Here is an 18,800-nt window from a genome sequence, read left to right as displayed (position 1 = left end):
CTTCATATTATAGACACACACGTACTTCTATATTCATATATGTATGTATATATATAAACCATGATAAATATATGAAATGTTTATCTGGTGAGTATTTTTGTTTTTCAAAATTCACCTTATTCTGCAGAAGCTTATTAAGCTCCTCTTTGAGCTTCACATAGAACTCCGCCAGAGAAGGATCCATGAAGAAGTCAATATATCCTCCCAACATTTTCAAATGTCCAGCCTGAAAGAAATCCAATTCCAAATTATAGGATCCCATCATTTATGAATATAGTGATAAAATACATATTAAAATTAATTTTAAGTGAAGAAAATTACCAGAACTCCAAAGTCAAGAGCACCGCCAAAAAGTATCAGGATAGAATCAGAAACACCAGTTGAATCACGAATGAAGACTGTATTGACTTTCACTTTTTCGCCAAAAACCAACCATGGGTAGGGAATTGTCTGGTAATGCGCATTCACTGAATTCTGAAGCAGAAGAATTAGCACCATTTGAAGAAACGTATAGCATAATGGAGTCCAAGAGTTAAGCATATCCTGATAAAGCAAATATGTATACCAAAGAATAGTTTGGGAGATTTCTCATTTGAGAGATTTGGTGATTCTCATTGAGTATTTGTGAATAATTTGTAAAAATCACTTTAGGAAAGAGTGTTGTCTTAAGGGAGATTTTTTTGGGACAAGCAGTTGGGAAAAGGTCACTCACACTAGGGAAGCTAGCAGACGTAAAACTATTGGAAGAACAGTAAAAAGGTTCCAACGTGGAGCTTGGGGAAAAGATTAAGATTAGGTTAAACCAGCACTACTATAAATCTACTTGTCATCCTCTTAATGTGTGTTACTTCTATATTTGATTGCATATCCATTAAGTCTTCACTGAAAACTCACATCTTGGTACTTGGTTCGAATGGCTTGTCTCTCATATGTTATAAAAGCTTGTGCATCTTAACTTGCAAGGTTGCACAACATGTATTTTATGACTTTTCTCAGAATCATGCAACCAGAGACGTCTGTAAACTGACTGCCTGATTATGAGTTCTAATCTGCACGTGCCTTTCTTTCCCACTCCAAGGAAGCACCTAGGGAAGTTAAATTTATTGTTCCTCACTTTTTTTTTCACTTAATCATGGGGTTAACAATGGGAGAGAGCAAAAGTTTGGTTTACCTGAACTAACCGAACCAAATTGATTGAACTTGTCGGTTTTGTTTGGTTTTTTTTTTTTTTTTTTTTTTGCATTAGTTCGATTTGGTTAATTTTTCGCAAAAGTTCGGATATTCGGGTTCAATTTGGTTTTTTTGGTTGGAATAACTGCACTACCCGAACAAGCCGAACTTTAAAACGACGTCCTTTTTTATGGTTACATGTTTCTGTATTTGATTTTGTCCATTTGGTTTTTCAATTATTTTTGTGGTTTTCAATTGTGTTGGTTTCTTTAGTTTTGTCGGTTATTCGGTTTTTTCAACTTGTTTAGTCTTTGGTTGAGTTGGTTTTTTTGTGTTTGTTCAGCTTATTCAGTCAGTTCGGTTTTTTTTATTATTATTTTTGTTCAGTTTTTTCAGTTTTCGATTTGTCTGATTTTTTGGTTAATTTGGTCTATTTGGTTCGGTTTTTTAGTTCGGTTCGATTTTTTCGGTTTTTGAACTTCAATCGATTCAGTAACTAAACCAACTGTTTGCACAACCCTAGTCAACAAGGCTGAACAAAAGCAAGTTAAACATTTCAATCAATCAAGACTACAACACAATTGAGTTGACACCCGGCTAGGTTTGAAAAGTGTTGGAAAACTTGTTTTAACCAACCAAATACAGACAACATACAACCAAGTCATAGCTTGAATGTGGGTCCTAGGTGCCATCTCTGTTAGGACCCTAGGGTGTATAGTAGCGTACAGTAGGGCCGAGTGTAGCAGATTATTTCTCAGGAGGAGTAGTTAATTCTGTTATGTTATTAGCAGTAGTTATTTTACTTGTTATATTTTCTGTTAAACTGTTGAAGTAGCTATATAAAGCTACTAGGGCTGTTGTAGATGCATTATTCAGAAATATCAATTTAATCTTCTGATTTTCTCTCTCCAAATTATCTCTCCCTCTCGGATATGTCTCTTTCTCTCCCTCAGCTTCTCTTCCTCTCTTTCTCCCTCTTGATCTCCCTGTTTCTTCCGCCTCCTTCTGTCCTTCCTTCTCTTTCTCTAATTCTGCCCTATTTCTCTGCTGAAACCCTAGGTGAACCCTAGGATCCTAACAATCTCTTATGCATCTTAGGGGACAATTCAATAACAAAACAACTCATTGCATGTAAGAATCTATTCATTGTATGCAATCACAGTGCAGGTCCAAATGCAATGGGTGGATGCCATGTTCTTGAGCAAAGTGCATGTCATTATTGCCTATGGAATCATTAAAAGAAGCAAATTCCTGTATCCTGATAATTCAAAATAAAAATTTGCTCAACACTCACCGCATAGAGCAAGACCTGGCCATCATCCATTGTTTTGAAAGACATGGATGTCTCTCTGTGCTGCACATGGAAAGGAAAGCAGCATGTGTTAGCTGGGTATACCTGCTGGACATTAATTGCAAAAGCAACTGAAAGTAGAGTTACCCTACCACTACAGATGTTATTCCAGGAAAGAGGCCAGAACATATAATTGCACGAACCAGTGATTGGTTGTGACTTAATTTATTGTTAGTCCCAGTATCAGCATCTAGCAGCCCAGCATCCCTCAAAATGAAGCTAAATTGCTTTCTAAGAGAATGGATGGCTTGAAGTGTTTGGGCAGAAAGGAAATTTCTCCAGCAATACTCATATGCTGATCCTTCTCCTTCTGCATCTTTCCATCCTTCATATGCACGGACAAGTGCCATATGATCACTGTAGTCCTTTGCAGAAAATCTTGACTTTGCCGTCCCTGCTAACTGAACAAAAAGAATGTGAATTGTTATGGAACTTTATTTAACATGTACGCTGAACATGAAGTTAGATCTAAACCTGACATCAAGCAAGAATGAATGGGCACATGGCTGCATTCACGGCTTGTTGAATAACAAGGAAACATCATTTGGAAGAAACAAATAATTATAAGAGCAGGTTGTTTTTAGGACATATGGATGCTCCAGGGATCACCACATAACACATGAATTATTCATGGAGACAATTAGCAACCCAAATGATATTATGTGATCAGATAGTGAATCTAATTCACCTGAGTATTTCTCGGCAGTTTTCTTAATTGAAAACAAGAAGCAAAATAGCTGAATTTTCAGATTGAGCTTTGTCGCAAGACCTTTCACATTTAATCCAGAATCTAACTTCTGAGAGAATTCCCTCTGCTATTTTGGCATAAATAATTCTCACAGCTCTCTGATTGTCTAAGGAGCTCAAACTAAAGCTTCTCAAACTACAGTTAAATGGTAATACAAATAAGTACAAATATCACAAGCACATAAGATTCCTTGCAGACAGCCATGCCACAAGTTCTTCACAACTAAACATCATCTATAGAGATTTGTTACAAGAATTAATATCAAGGATCTCTTAAGCAGTTGCCTGGTGAACTAATTCAACACTGAGATGAGAATGGGGGAAGAAGAGCCTGCAAAGGAGGGAAATAATATAAGAATGCAGAGAAGGGAAGAGGCTATGAGCAAGAAGAGTATAGGATAAAAACAGGGAATGAGAAAAGAAACAACAGAAGATGAATAGTAGTGCAAGGAGATGAATAGTAGGCTATGGGCTCATAGTATCCATTATTTGAGTCTGTTATACATATTTTCTGCACCACTTCTTATGGGCTAGACTCAGTCCAATAGGCCGGCCCAATCGCCTAAAACCCAGTAAGTCCAGCCGAGCTCGTCAGGCAAGCTCATATATCGTTGAAATCCAAGCTTAGATCGCAGAACTAAGCAAGCTCCCAGCAAGGCTTCCGGCAAGCTCTCAGCGATATACCCAACAAGCTGCCTACAATGCTTCTAGCTCCCTGGCCAACAGTTCAACTCGTCGGTCAAGCTATTCAGCTCGCATAACAACATTGTTGCTGAAGAACCAGAAGCAGGGACCCACCTACTTTATCTGATGCAAACCGGATCCCTAGTAATACGGAGCCCCATTCCTGATTTTATGGAGATGATAAGGACATCTTGTCCCCCATGATATCATCTCTACACTTTTGTATTTTATGCAATTGTAAACACCCCTCACTATAAATAGGGGTCAAGAATACCATTGTAAAAGAGAGAACAACCATAATAACATACTGTTACTCTGCTGGAATATCCAGAGAATAATTGTAGAGTAAGCATCATTCTGGTCAAACCACGTAAAAATCTCTTGCGTATGTTCTATTTTGTTCCTCCTCTTTGCATTTGGGCTTATTTACTCATTGCAGGCCTACGAATCACAGTCAACTAATTCTGAACGTGAACAAAGTCAAAATCTCATTTTGTTCCTTAGAACTCTTTTAAAGTATAACAGAAAGAAATGAATTAGAAAATGATATCCAAAAAATTTTGGAGAAAAGATAGGGCCTAATTAAGAACTGCGGCAAATGTGTGTTTCTTTTCAATGATTCCAATAGTACCCAGAGATAGTGTGTGCCTGTGGCCCTGTCTGGCCCCAAAAAGTCAAAGACTACATGTTCAATCTAAAGTCTCATTAGTAGAATAATCTCTTCTTGTTCGTGGGGTTACAAACGAACCAAGTCATGTCAAGCCCTTAAAGGCTCAGGTCCATTTGTTTAGAATTTTGCGATACTTCGGCTTGGCTCAAGCTTGAGTCGAGCCCAAAATTGAGGCTCAAGCTCGTTTATTAAAAATTTATAGTATCTTGGGCTCAGGTCATTTACACTAAATGATCTTTAAATGAGCCTTTTCTTGAGCTCTAAATTTAAAATTGGTGTATTTAAAATAAATATTAATTATTTTAATGGTTATGTGAACTTATTGTTGAAGATAATCCTAGAATAAAAAGATAAAGTTGGACGAAGAGAAAGGGATTCAAAGATGCAGCAAAGACAAGAAGATAGAGTAGAAGCTATATCCGAAAATATAGGAGTTTAAATCACTCCAAATCTGTTGTTGTATTTTAATTTTAAATATCCTAATCTTTAGCTAAGAGATAAGAAGTATAGCTATATTTAAAGTAGCCTTGTATCCTAGAATCGACAGGATAGTTTTCTATGCATTCGAGTTCTTTTTCAATTCGAAATCCAAGTCTGAAATTGTTCTTGGTATCAGAGCTTGGTTCTCAATAACCAGCACATCAACTTTCCTCAAGATGGCAGACTCCTCAACCACAAGTGCAACCTCCAATATCGGTCCTACAACCTCTTGATCAGTTCCTCCAACCCCTTCTCCCTCTCCCTTCTCGTTAGATCACCATACTCTTCAAATCACACAACATAAACATAATGGGACCAATTTTCAGGAATGGTCTTAGTCGGTTATGTTGGTGATGAAAGGCAAAGGAAAAATGGGGTATCTCATAGGAGTAATACCTCAGCCAAATCCTAAAACTACCGAGTACGAGGCATGGGATGCTAAAAACTCTATAGTGATGGCTTGGCTCATCAATTCCATGGAGCCAAAGATAGGGCGAACCTATTTATTCTACAAGACAGCAAAGGATGTATGGGATGTTGTCTAGAGCCTATATTCAAACATGGAGAACACAACACAATGCTTTGAGGTGCGATCAGCCTTGAGAACCACCCGCCAAGGTAACCATTCGATGACTGAATACTATAATATTCTATCTGAATTATGGCAAGAAAATGACCTATTTTATGATATACAATGGGAGTGTACAAAGGATGGAGTAAAATATGCAAAATTGTGGAGAAAGAGCGGGTTTTTGATTTCCTACATGGATTAAATCTAGACTTAGATGAAGTCAGAGGAAGGCTCATAGGGATGAAACCCTTTCCCTCTATCAAGGAGGCCTTTGCTGAGGTTAGGAGGGAGGAAAGCCGGAAAAAAGTCATGTTAAACACAGCTCTTGAGGTCAATAATCAAGATGGATCAGCACTTACAGCCTTGAAGCAAAGGACAACAACACCTCGAGGAGATCATACAAAAGACAGACCTTGATGTGATCACTGCAAAAGACCTTACCATACTAAAGAAACCTATTAGAAAATACACGGGAAGCCTGCTAATTGGAGGGGGAGAAATCAAAATCAGAAGAGGCCACAAGCAGCTTATGCAGTGGATGTAGAAGATGGTAAGAGTTTTACCTTAACCTCTAATCAATTGGAGGTTTTGAAGTAGGTTTTAAAACAAATAGGGGTTACAAAACCCTCCAATTCTAAGGAAGTAATGAATCCAACCGCCTCCCAGGTGACCAAGGTAAGGGTTATAATTGCTATCTCTCTAAGTTAATAACTGGGAATGATTGGATTGTTGATACAGGGGCCTCCGACTATATGACTAGATCCATGTGTGGCATGGTGGATTACAAACGTTGTGATAGGAATATAAAGGTAACTATGGCAGATGGTACAATATCGTATGTTGAAGGGAAAGGTTCAATATACTTAAATGATTTATGGCTGAAATCTGTCTTATATGTGCCCTCTTTAAGATGCAACCTGCTATCTATCAGCAAAGTCACTAGAGACATGAACTGCAAAGTAATTTTTTCTCCTACTCAATGTGTGTTTCAGAACCTAATTTCAGGGAGGATGATTGGTAATGCTGAAGAGAGAGAAGGCCTTTACTATGTGAAAGGACTAGCTACTGCTTCTGTTCTCATTCCTAGGTTACAAAATTCCTTTGTTTCTTCTGTTGTTTCAAATTCTAATATTCACTTATGGCACAAGAGATTAGGCCATCCTAATTTTCGTTATTTAAAGCTTTTGTATCCTCGTTTATTTAGCAATAAAATGAGTGATTCCTTCAACTGTGAACAGTGTATTCTTGCTAAACAAACAAAATCTTCACATCCTTTTCATGCCAATAAACCAACCAAACCTTTCTACAAAATCCATAGTGATGTATGGGGACCAACTAGAGTACCAAATTTAACTAAAACTTACTGGTTTGTCACCTTCATTGATGACCATACCAAGGTATGTTGGGTATTCTTGATGAAGGAAAAATCTGAAGTTTACACAATTTTCAGAAAATTCCATCAAATGGTCCGCAACCTATTTCACACATCCATCCATATCTTTCGATCGGATAATGAAAAAGAATACTTCTTATCTGAGTTTGAGACATATCTAAGTGACAATGGTATTTTTCACCAAAGCACATGTCCTTATAATACCAAACATAATGGTGTGGCAGAAAGGAAGAACCGGCATTTGCTCGAAACAACCCGAACACTAATGTTTTCCAGTTCTGTGCCTACATCCTATTGGGGAGAAGCCATTCTCACTTCAGCCTATCTCATTAATCGACTCCCTTCTAAAGTCCTCAGCTTCAAAACCCCTTTAAACGCTCTCATTATCTCATACCCTCACCTAACCCACATTCTGAACTCCTTATCCCCTAAAGTCTTCGGTTGTACTGCTTATGTTCACAACTACAACTTTAAATTGCATCCAAAATATTTGAAGTGTGTATTTGTTGGTTATTCTCCTACACAACAAGGATACAAGTGTTATGTCCTAACACAAAAAAATTCCTTGTGTCTTGTGATGTCTCCTTTCTTGAACATCAATTTTATTACCCTACAACCAATCTGCAGGGGGTGATTCCAAGTGCAAATCAAGGTAGGGATAATTGTTGGGATGTTAGTCTTTTTCCTGAAATAGTGACCTCATCTATTTCTATTCCGAATGATGTAACAAATTCAGGGGGAGAAGAACAGCAGCAGCAGTAGCATATTTCAGAAAAATGTCCTAAAACACAACTGCCAATGAAAGTATACTCTCAACTTTCCCTAAGTTTCAGGGCATTTACCATCAAAGTGGATGAGGTGCAAATTCCAAAAAATATTGATGAAGCCCTACAGAAACCAGATTGGAAAGCAGCTGTAATGGAGGAAATGGATGCCCTAGTGAGAAATGGTACATGGAAGGTGGTAGATTTGCCTCAAAATAAGAAAGTAGTAGGGAGCAGATGGGTATTTGCTGTAAAACACAGAGCTGATGGAAGCATTGAATGATATAAAGCCAGGTTGGTGGCTCAAGGATTCACTCAAACTCAAGGTATAGATTATGAAGAGACCTTTGCACCTGTTGCAAAGCTCAATTCTATACGTGTGTTACTTTCAATTGCAGCTAACTTAGATTGGGAACTACACCAACTTGATATAAAGAATGCATTTCTTAATGGAGATCTAGAAGAAGAGGTATATATGAGAATGCCTCCCGGATTTGAAGAAAAATGGAAGGCTTGTAGATTAATAAAATCATTATATGGGCTGAAACAATCTCCTAAGACCTAGTTCAAGCAGTTTAGTACCACATTGCATCAGCTAGGGTATCAACAAAGGCAGTCTGACCATACTCTGTTTACTAAACATATTGCTAATGGCCTTAAAACTATCTTAATTGTCTATGTGGATGACATTATTGTTACAAGTGATGATAAGCAAGAGATTTCAGCATTAAAGGAACAATTACAGCAGTTTTTTGAAGTAAAAAACCTTGGGCAGGTGAGATATTTTCTTGGGATGGAAGTAGCAAGTAGCAAGTAGCAAGGAGGGAATCCTTACATCCCAAAGAAAATACACTCTAGACCTATTAAAAGAAACAGGCAAGTTGGGATGACCAGGAAAGTTCATGAATGACTTGAAGACGCCTAACACCGATCCTACAAAACTATACTGTGACAGTAAATCTGCCATTAGTATAGTAAATAACCCAATCCAACGTGACCGAATGAAGCATGTAAGAATTGATAGGCATTTCATCAGACAAGAGATTGAAGAAGGTGGAATAAACCTAGTATATATCCCTACCAGTCTACAAGAAGTTGATATTCTTACCAAGGCAATGAACAAACAAGGATTTGAAGTGATGAGAGGCAAGCTAGGAATGAAGGATATCTTTTCTCCAGCTTGAGGGGGAGAGTTGAAGATAATCCTAGAATAAAAAGATAAAGCCGGACGAAGAGAAAGGGATTCAAAGATGCAGCGACGATAAGAAGATAGAGCAAAAGCTATATCCGAAAATATAGGAGTTTAAATCACTCCAAATCTGCTGTTGTATTTTAATTTTAAATATCCTAATCTTTAACTAAGAGATAAGAAGTATAGTTGTATTTAAAGTACCCTTGTATCCTAGAATCGACAAGATAGTTTTCTGTGCATTCGAGTTCTTTTTCAATTCAAAATCCAAGTCTGAAATTGTTCACTTATTAAGTAGAACATAAAATTAGTAAATTTTAATACCTATTTAAATTTCAAATAATATAAATAATATGACCAAAAAACATCCTTAGTTGTAAGAAACAAACATTATTTTGGAATGAGACACAGACAAGCCTATAAATGAATAAACAAGCCTATAGTCGAGCATTTAAATGAGGTTATTTGGCTCGTCTACTAATCGAACTTAAAAACCAAGCTTGAGCTTGTTTATTTAACTAAATAAATAAGCTTGAATGAACTAAACTAATCATGTTTGTCAACCATCACAAGCATATTAAAACCAAAGTCTACCCTACCGAAGACTACTGAAACTCTCCTTGGGGAATAGCACTCCCTCAACTCTCACAGAAAATTCTAGTTCGATTCTAGGAAATAGATTTGAAGCTGCCGTACATACTTAGAAGTTCTTATCAAAATCCATCAAGACTAGCATACTAGGAATATTGGATGTTACAAAGGGTAGAAAACAATAAACCAAATTTAGCTATTTGGTATAGATTGAATTCAGGAAAAGACATTAGAGCCAACAACATGCATTCTCATTATTGTTAAGACTTTCAATAAAGAAGATCATCAATTTTATGATTTTATCTCAGACTATTTGTTTGACCTTATTTCAAGGATTTTATAACATTTTCTGGTTAAATGTCATGTAGCAGGTTTTGCAGTCCTTTCTGCCAAGCCCCAGTTACACTACGACAATGATGGTTGGTTATCTCTTTATTTTCTTGGAGTCTTCTCATGCATCTCATTGCATTTTTCCATAAACAAGAAAAAAGATGCCAAACATAGATACACACTTCTGAATGTACATAAAACGAAACATTGAGGAGGTAAAAAATGAAGCATATTGACTCAGTAAACTATATGCTGGTTTTCATACTTACATCCTTTTTATCTTGAGGCAAAAGAAAAGGATCCCTGACACTAAGTCCAGCAACAATTGTTAGAACAGGATCATAGCAACGAAAGATAGCACCCATTACTAGCATTTTTCCTAGCTTGGGATCCACAGGCAGCAGTGAAAGAAACCGTCCTGATTGAATAAATAAGTAAACAAACGGTTAAATAAATGAATGAATAAAAAAAAAGATAGAATAAATGAGACTTAACATCTCTACCTCTATCTCAAATGCTCAAAAGGTATTTTCCAAACATGGGCACTGTGAACAGGACCCAACTGATTAAAAAAAAAAATTCCAACTCTCTTTTGGAAAATGTAATAAGTGAAATGATAAAAGAATTTATTAGTCTACTATGACCCTAAAACATGCAGTTTTTTCTCTTGTGAACCTATCCATCTTTATACTTCAATTTCTTGTTAATTTTTGTTCATTAGTCAGAATGTCAGGATACTGCACTTTTCTGGTATTACTTCTAAAATTAATACCACCAAGTAATAATAGTTGTTAGAATAGTAAAAATGGATATAATATCCATGATACCATTATATATATTATTAACGAACTTAATTATATTTATATAATATCAATATTAATTATAAAAATATGAATTTTAAACTTGACAAATGACATCAACAACAATACACAAGGCGTGTTACCAAAATACTATCATAATATTACTTATTTTATTGTTTATAGTAATTTTAATCACATCATTACATTATATAATAACTCTTTACTGATATTACCTATTAATATGTTAATGTTATTAACAGTAAATTATAGTATTTATCTAATGAACACTATAGTATTAACAACATAAAAAATAATAGGGTAAATTGACAGAATGCCCCTGAACTTTGGGCTTTTAATCCAGACACCCCCTAACTTTATATTTCGCCAAATGTGTCCTTAAACTTTTCCAAATTAGCCAAGACACCCTCTGTTAGTAACGACCATAGTTGTTCAAGGCGCACCTAGGCACGAGGTGCAGCACCATGCTTGAGGTGCTGCCTAGGCGCATGAGGCACATGCCTGTATATACATGGGTATTCAAACCCTATTATTTGTCCATTTGTCTCCTTAGATCTTATTTCTTGTTGATTTGATTGCATATTCTTATATATCAGTAAGAGACAAAACTAGTGGTGTAATCTGGAGGATTGTCAGATCTCCCACTAGCTGGATTTCTTTAGCAGTGATGTTCACTCGCTAAAGAATGGCACATGTATATGTTATGTTTCATATTTCTTTCTTTCTTCTAATTCTTTTGCAATTTAGAAGAAACCAATTCTTTGCTATAATTGTTTTTCACTGTATTCTACTTTTTTTTTTTTTTTCTTTCTTCTAATTTCTGTTATGATTTAGAAGAAACTAATTATTGCTAAGAAACAAATATTTCCACTGTGTGCTCTACTGATTTTTTTTTCTCTCTTCTAATTTCTTTTGCAATTTAGAATAGACTAATTGTTTTTCTGTAACTGTTTTTGTTTTTATTGTGTATTCTGCTGTAATTTTTTTGTTCTTCTAATTTAGAAGAAATTAATTGTTTTCTTGTAATTGTTTTTTGTCGTGTGTTCTGCAATAACTTTTTTCTTTCATCTAATCTCTTTTGCAATTAAAAGAAACTAATTTTTTTTTTCAGCAATAATATTAGTTGTTGTTATAGGGTTAGTTATTTATCATTTTTTTTATGAGTTTGCATCTTTCTATCTACCTCTTTATAGGTACATATTAAAAAGAACAGTGCATAAGTATTGTATAAGTATTTTGAATAAATGTGCGCCTCATGTTTGTGAGGCTATGGCTTCACCTCGTGCCTAGGCCCTAAGCACTAATTTGCGTTTCAGTGCACTATGCGCCTTTGAGAACTATGGTAACGACATTAAATAAATTGATTGTACACTACCTAAACTTTGGACAATTGGCCTATACACCCCCTAAACTTTATTTTTCACCAAATTGGTCCTTGAATTTCACAAAAATAGCCAGGTCACCCCATTTGTAAGAAATGACACTAATTAAACTAATCTAAGTTAAAAATTTTCCCTAGTCTCTATTTAATTTAGTTTAATTAACATCATTTCTTATTGATGGGGTGTTCTGGACATTTTGGGAAAGTTTAGGGACTGATTTAGCAAAAAAATAAAGTTCAAGTGGTGTTCAAGCCAAAGGCATAAAATTCATGGAATGTATGATCAATTTACTTATTGTTGTTAGTAATGGAGGGGGTGTTGTGGCTAATTCAAGAAAGTTTAGGGACCTATTTGGTGAAATACAAAGTTCAGAGGGTGTTTGGATTAAAAGCCCAAAGTTTAGGGGGTATATGGTCAATTTACCAAAATAATAATACATGAATTCATGAATGATTTTGTTTTTATTAGAATAAATCAATTGTTTTATATTGTACATGATGGTCTTCTGAAAAATGGTTAAAATTTTGTTATGTCCATTATAATCAAGTTATCCCACAGCTTTTTGAAACATCAATAAATAATTTTGCCAATCTGATTGATCCTTCCATGCCATCTTTACAAACCGCCTACAATTTTTCCAGATCATGGCATCTATTCCTCGCTCTCATCTATTCTTTAATTTACATAAAGATATTGGCAGCAAATTGGTTTCTATTATATTAACTCAAATAGCATAGACTTTAATTTCTGTCATACAATAGGCTCTGTGCCTTATGAGGTATGAACACTAATCTGTATCATATATGTATTCAACACATATTGAACACATATACTTACTGGAGACATCAATAAATGTATCAGACACACGTGTGATGTATGACTTGTAAGATATTTGCAATATGCATTTGTCAGCCCAAGTCGGTGTCCAATGATGATAATTTGGTTTAAATTGGGTGGATTGAGAGTTGGAAGATAAGAATATTTTGTTTTTATGCACACTGGGTAATGAAAATTGCAGCATAAGGTTGCTCTTTTGTGATTAGAAGGTCACAGGTTCAAGTTGTGAAAAGAATCTCTTTGCAAACCAATGGTAAGGCTTCATACAAGATGTGCAGGAAACAGCTAATATGCAAACTATGATTTTCTCATTCGATTATGGTGCATTCGTGAATTGCATATTAGGTGCTGAATGCATAGATTGGGGGAGAGCTTTACTCATATTTTTATTACTATTACTTCCTTCTACAATGCAAGCTACAAGTTTGTACAATCTTTTGGTTCTGGACCAGGAAACAAACAATCATACGAAAAGATTTAAGAGCTGGGAAGTGAAAATTTATCAAGATTAAAGATATTTTTTCCCTACTGACTGGAATGAGAAAATAAGTGTTAGGGTTGTACATAAATTTGTTAAATGAGTATAAGTGTAAACAGAAAGCTGTGTATCATCTTTAAGTCACGGCCTCATTTCTGACCAAACCAAGATTAGAAGTTATCAGGCAAGCCATTCTCTAAATGCATTGCTGTTTACATATAGTAACGATATTTTTCATGTTATATACAGCTTTATGCCATAAATGTCATTTAGCATGCTAGTGTATAGTGAATGGATACAAAAACCAACTGCAGAGGACTAAACAAATATCAAAGGAACACTTCACTTACATATACTCAAAAATCTGTTCTAACAATATAAAAAATAGCATACTCACCAAGATATGTAAGACTTTCATTCTCATCTAATGCCCCAATCATCTTCAAAAAATCAATAGCATTTTGGACCTGTAATACATAAATATATTGAAGTCAGTGACTTGTTTCCCTCATGAAAACTAAACAGTTAAACACCACATAAACATCCACACAAAAACTTCTGTACTGATCAATATCAACAGTTTCTGTTTCCATTATTGTTATGAGAAGAACAATTGTGACCACAAGGTTTAAAGAAAGTGAAAATTAATCAAAGCCTTTCTCATAATTTTGTTAACTCAAATGAATAAACTATAATGCAAATGTGTAGTGTATCATGGATGCTAGTTTACAACAGAATGATGAGTAAAATTCCCAGATGACTTCGGAGGATCCATAACTCTCAACTTAATTCAGCCGAAAGCTAGCTTATTTGGGGGGTCAATTTATATAAATAAATAGGTATATAATTGTTAAAATTATACATGCAGAAAGTTTTTGTACTATTTCAGAGAGAGAAATAACTTACAGAAGTTTACTCTCTTGTTAAAGGTCAAAAAAATGCAGACCATGCAGAATGAACAAGATCAACAAAGAACTATACAGGTAAAATTTCTGTTACAGATGATGAAAAATAATTGCACAAAATGCTGAATTTTGACCAGTAATTAAACTTTCAAGTTTCAAAAATGTAGAGGAAGGGCCAGCCAGGCATGTAGCTCTAGAAAAGTGTTTGGGGATGAATAGTTAAATACTTTTGCATAGATATATTGGTTATTGGACTCTAGATGCTTCCATATGACCAGATCTTGAAGACGGGAAAATATAAACTTTGTCAACTAGGATTTCTAGAGCAAAGTAAAAACTATAATGAGCCAACAACACAGCAGACCCAAAATCAGACCATGGTTCACTATGCTGTGCTTCGACCATATACCGACATACATCAAGATCCAGGACTGCTATAAAGATATTGATGTTTATAGTAAGAAAGATCAGTAAAAAAAAAAATGTGAAAAATCTCAAAGAATATAGTTACTTACAGCCAATGGTTTTGGTGGCTGCAAAGCAGCTGACAGAAAATCTCCTATACTTCCAACCTGCAAACTTTTTATTTGCAAGCAGAGGGAGTTCAAAGGAGTTCTTAGAAGTTCAGGAAGTTGATATTCAGCAAAAGCTTCATAAACACATCGTGGGTAAAGATGAAAGCAAACGCCTGGCTGCACACGACCAGCCCTACCCCTTCTCTGTAACAAGAACAACAACAATCACAAACTTTAATCCCACTAGGTGGGGTCCTACACCTTTTCTACAGCATATATATAAAACAACACAAACAAGACAATTATTTGCAATAAGTGATACAAAAGTATCAGCAAGAAATTAAGACCATGGCCGCTGAGTCAGTTATGGCAGGAAGAGAAGTAGCAGGCTAAGGCAAGTCCAAGAGGATCATCCCGCTGAGTCAGTTATGGCAGCAGAGCAAGTCCTTTGCCCGCAGATGGCAAAGTGCCAGTGGGTCCCTCTGCTAAGGTTAAGGCTCCCAGCCTGATGAAAAATGCCAAGAGGGGTTCAGCCCTCCGTAAGTCTTCATGATCTGTGCCAGCTGGAATATAAGAGGATTTAATATGCCTCTTAAGCATACCGGGGTCAGGGATCTCATGAAACGTAATAACATTGCTGTTATGGGTATTTTAGAGTGTAAACTGAATTCTGAGAAGCTTCAAAGGATCATGGCAACCAAGTTTCAAGGGTTGAGTGAGTTGAATAACTTCCACACCCATCAAGCTGGTTGCATTCTGATTCTGTGGGACTCTTTGAAAGTGGCTCTTGAGCCAATCGAAATTTCACCTCAAGTTATCCATTGCAAAGCTATCTGTAAGGTTTCCTTCATTTCCTTCTCTATTAGCTTTGTATATGCTTTGCATTCTATTGTTAGCAGGCGGCCCCTTTGGAGCAATCTTAGGGACTTTGGGGCTCTTTGTTCCTCCCCTTGGTTGGTTTTGGGCGATTTTAACAACGCTTTAAGGATCGGGGACAGATGTAATGGCTCGGAGATTACCCCCTATGAAGTTAAGGACTTTGAAGAATGCTGCGTTTTTTCGGGGCTTTCGGACTTGCAGTCCCTTGGTTGTCGCTTTACTTGGTCAAACAACTCGGTGTGGAGTAAGCTTGACAGAGCCATGGTGAATAATTGCTGGATTATTGCGGGCCTCCTCGGCTGTGCAAATTTTCTCCCTTCAGGATTCCTATCTGATCATTCCCCTTGCCTGGTCTCTCTTTTCCATCCTTCTAGACCTCCCAACAGGCCTTTCCGCTTCTTCAATATGTGGGCAGATCACGATGATTTTCAAGCCCTGGTCAGCCATCATTGGTCGCAGCAGTTTTTTGGGTCCAAACAGTTCATTCTTTGTAAGAAGCTTCACAGCCTTAAAGAGCCTTTAAAGCAGGCTCAATTCTGCTCATTACAGCCATATATCTGCTAGAGCTGATAAGGCTTCTTGCGACCTCAAAGTTGCCCAGCTTGCCTTGCATGATGATCCTGCCAACCTTGAGCTCCAAAGTAAGGTGGCGGAATTACGGAAATCTGCCAGCTTCCTTAAAGATGCTGAGAGGCAATTCCTTGGTCAGCTTGCCAAATGCAAGTACATCAAGAACAGCGACAAATGCTCCAAATTCTTTCACGCCCTTGTCAAGAGGAATGCCAAAAGAAATTATATCGCTTCGATCACCAGGGAGGATGGCTCAATATCCTCTTCCCAGCAACAGGTGGCCAATGAGTTCCTATCTTATTACAAAAATTTGCTCGGTGTTTCCAGCAGTAGCCAGCCAGTTGATTCCAGTGTTTTTGATGCGGGTCCTAGAGTCCCTTCCGATCAGGCTGTTGCCCTTGTCAGGCCCATCTCTATTGTTGAAATTAAAGAGGCTCTTTTTGACATTGGTGATGGAAAATCCCCTGGGCCGGATGGTTTTTCTTCTTGTTTCTTCAAGAAAGCTTGGCCCACGGTTGGTGATGATTTCTCTGAAGCAATCTTGGAATTTTTCAGCGCCAGCTCCCTGCTTAAACAGATCAACCATACAGCTATCGTGCTCATTCCGAAGTCTGCCCATTCTCCTTCAGTGGGAGATTTCAGGCCTATATCTTGCTGCAATGTTACCTACAAAGTCATCTCCAAGATCTTAGCATCGAGAATGGCCCCTGTTATGAATTCCATCATTGATCATGCTCAGGCAGCTTTTATCGAGGGCAGGAGCTTGGTTGAGAACATTCATCTTGCCCAAGAGCTCCTCAGAAAGTATAACAGGAAGCGGATCTCCCCTCGTTGCATGATCAAAGTTGACCTTCGTAAAGCTTTTGATTCAGTCAATTGGGTCTTCATCGAGGCTGCTCTTACTGGTTTGGGTTTTCCTTCGCAATTTGTCATGTGGATCATGCAAGGGTTCTTTCAAGGAAAAAAAGGGCTTCGCCAAGGTGACCCATTGTCCCCCTTCTTATTTATTTGTTGCCTTGAGTATCTTTCCAGATCTATCAAAGCTGCAACCAGCTCTTCTGAATTCAATTTCCACCCCAAGTGTGGTGATCAGAGAATTGCGCATCTAGCCTTTGCGGATGACCTGCTGCTCATGGCAAGGGGCGACCCCATATCTATTAAAATCCTTATGGACTGCCTCAATGGATTTGGGGCTGTTTCCGGCCTCTCAGCCAATGCCCTTAAATCCAGCATCTTCATGGCCGGTATTGTGGGACTTGATCTTGAAGTGATCCGAAGCCTTACTGGCTTTCCCAATGGGTCCATGCCTTTTAGATATCTTGGTATTCCTCTTGCGGCCGAAAAGCTCAAAGTCTCTCATTATGCTCCGTTTGTGGACAAAGTGGCTGCCTACATCAATGCATGGTCCTCTGCTTCTCTTTCTTATGCAGGCAGGGCTGAATTAATCCGAGCAGTGCTTCAAGGTGTAGAGTGTTTTTGGCTCTCCATCCTACCTATTCCTTCAGCGGTTATCGTCCGCATTGTCCATCTATGCCGTGAGTTTCTTTGGAACTCCAAGCAACCTCTTGTTCCTTGGAAAGACGTTTGTTTGCCTAAGGCGGAAGGGGGCCTCGGCTTCAAGGATATCAAGGTTTGGAACCTTGCACTTCTAGCTCGAACTCTGTGGGACATCCATCAAAAGAAGGATTCTCTATGGGTCCAGTGGGTCTCCCATGAATATCTTAAGGGGCAGTCCGTTTGGGCATGGTCTGGCAGAAGGATGACTCCCCTCTTCTTAAGAAACTTTGCTGGATCAGGGACAAAATTCTGCTGGAAGCTGGGTCTAATGATGCTGCCATAGCCCGGTTAGCTTGCTGGGTCAGCAACGGTCGCTTTTCCATTTTATCGGCCTATAATTTCTTCCGCGACAAAGGCCCTTTGAGGGTTTGGGCAGCTGATGTTTGGCACCCGAGTGTGGTGCCTAAGCATGCTTTCGCCCTCTGGCTGGCTGCCAAAGCAAGGCTTCTTATGAGGGACAGGCTGCTTTATCTTGACATAGACAGAAGTTGCGCACTCTGTGGGGCTGATGTGGAGACCAACAACCACCTTTTCTTCCAATGCCCCTTCAGCGCATCTGTTTGGGGCAGCATCCGTGAATGGCTGGGCCTATTGAGGCTCATGAGCACTATACCTAGTGCTTTAAAATGGTTAAAGAAGGAAGCTCGAGGATCATCGTGGCAAGCCAAGGTCAAGAGGATTGCCCTTGCCTGCACTGTTTACTACCTTTGGAACACAAGGAATAGGAAGATTTTTGAAGACAATTTGCCTTGTATTGACTCTGTCATTCGTAGGATCAAAACACAAGTATACAGGGTCACTTTTACTTTGTATCCTCATGTTTTGATTCAATTTGAGACCCTCTCTATGGGTCACTGATTGTTTGCCTGGGTATGCCCAGTGTACTTGTACAGTTCTTTTGATCTTTATACATTTACCT

At 37.6% G+C, this 18,800-nt stretch overlaps 1 protein-coding gene across 1 annotated transcript in view; it reads right to left on the bottom strand.

Moving 5' to 3' along the window:
- The window catches only part of LOC127788476 (DExH-box ATP-dependent RNA helicase DExH3), a 36,316-nt gene that overhangs the window by 1,865 nt on the left and 15,651 nt on the right, over positions 1-18,800 (bottom strand). The window contains exons 12-18 of the mRNA XM_052316789.1: positions 14,876-15,079; positions 13,853-13,922; positions 10,210-10,358; positions 2,614-2,922; positions 2,465-2,524; positions 322-474; positions 116-226 (exon numbers count right to left, since the gene is read on the bottom strand). Of these exons, the coding sequence (XP_052172749.1) occupies positions 116-226; positions 322-474; positions 2,465-2,524; positions 2,614-2,922; positions 10,210-10,358; positions 13,853-13,922; positions 14,876-15,079 (1,056 nt within the window). The remainder of the gene's footprint in view (positions 1-115; positions 227-321; positions 475-2,464; positions 2,525-2,613; positions 2,923-10,209; positions 10,359-13,852; positions 13,923-14,875; positions 15,080-18,800) is intronic.

This window comes from Diospyros lotus, chromosome 13 (genome assembly GCF_014633365.1).
Source record: "Diospyros lotus cultivar Yz01 chromosome 13, ASM1463336v1, whole genome shotgun sequence".
NCBI classification, from domain to species: Eukaryota; Viridiplantae; Streptophyta; class Magnoliopsida; order Ericales; family Ebenaceae; genus Diospyros; species Diospyros lotus.
Note: the sequence above shows the minus strand (reverse complement) of the source record. Positions and strands in the feature narration are given on the sequence as shown.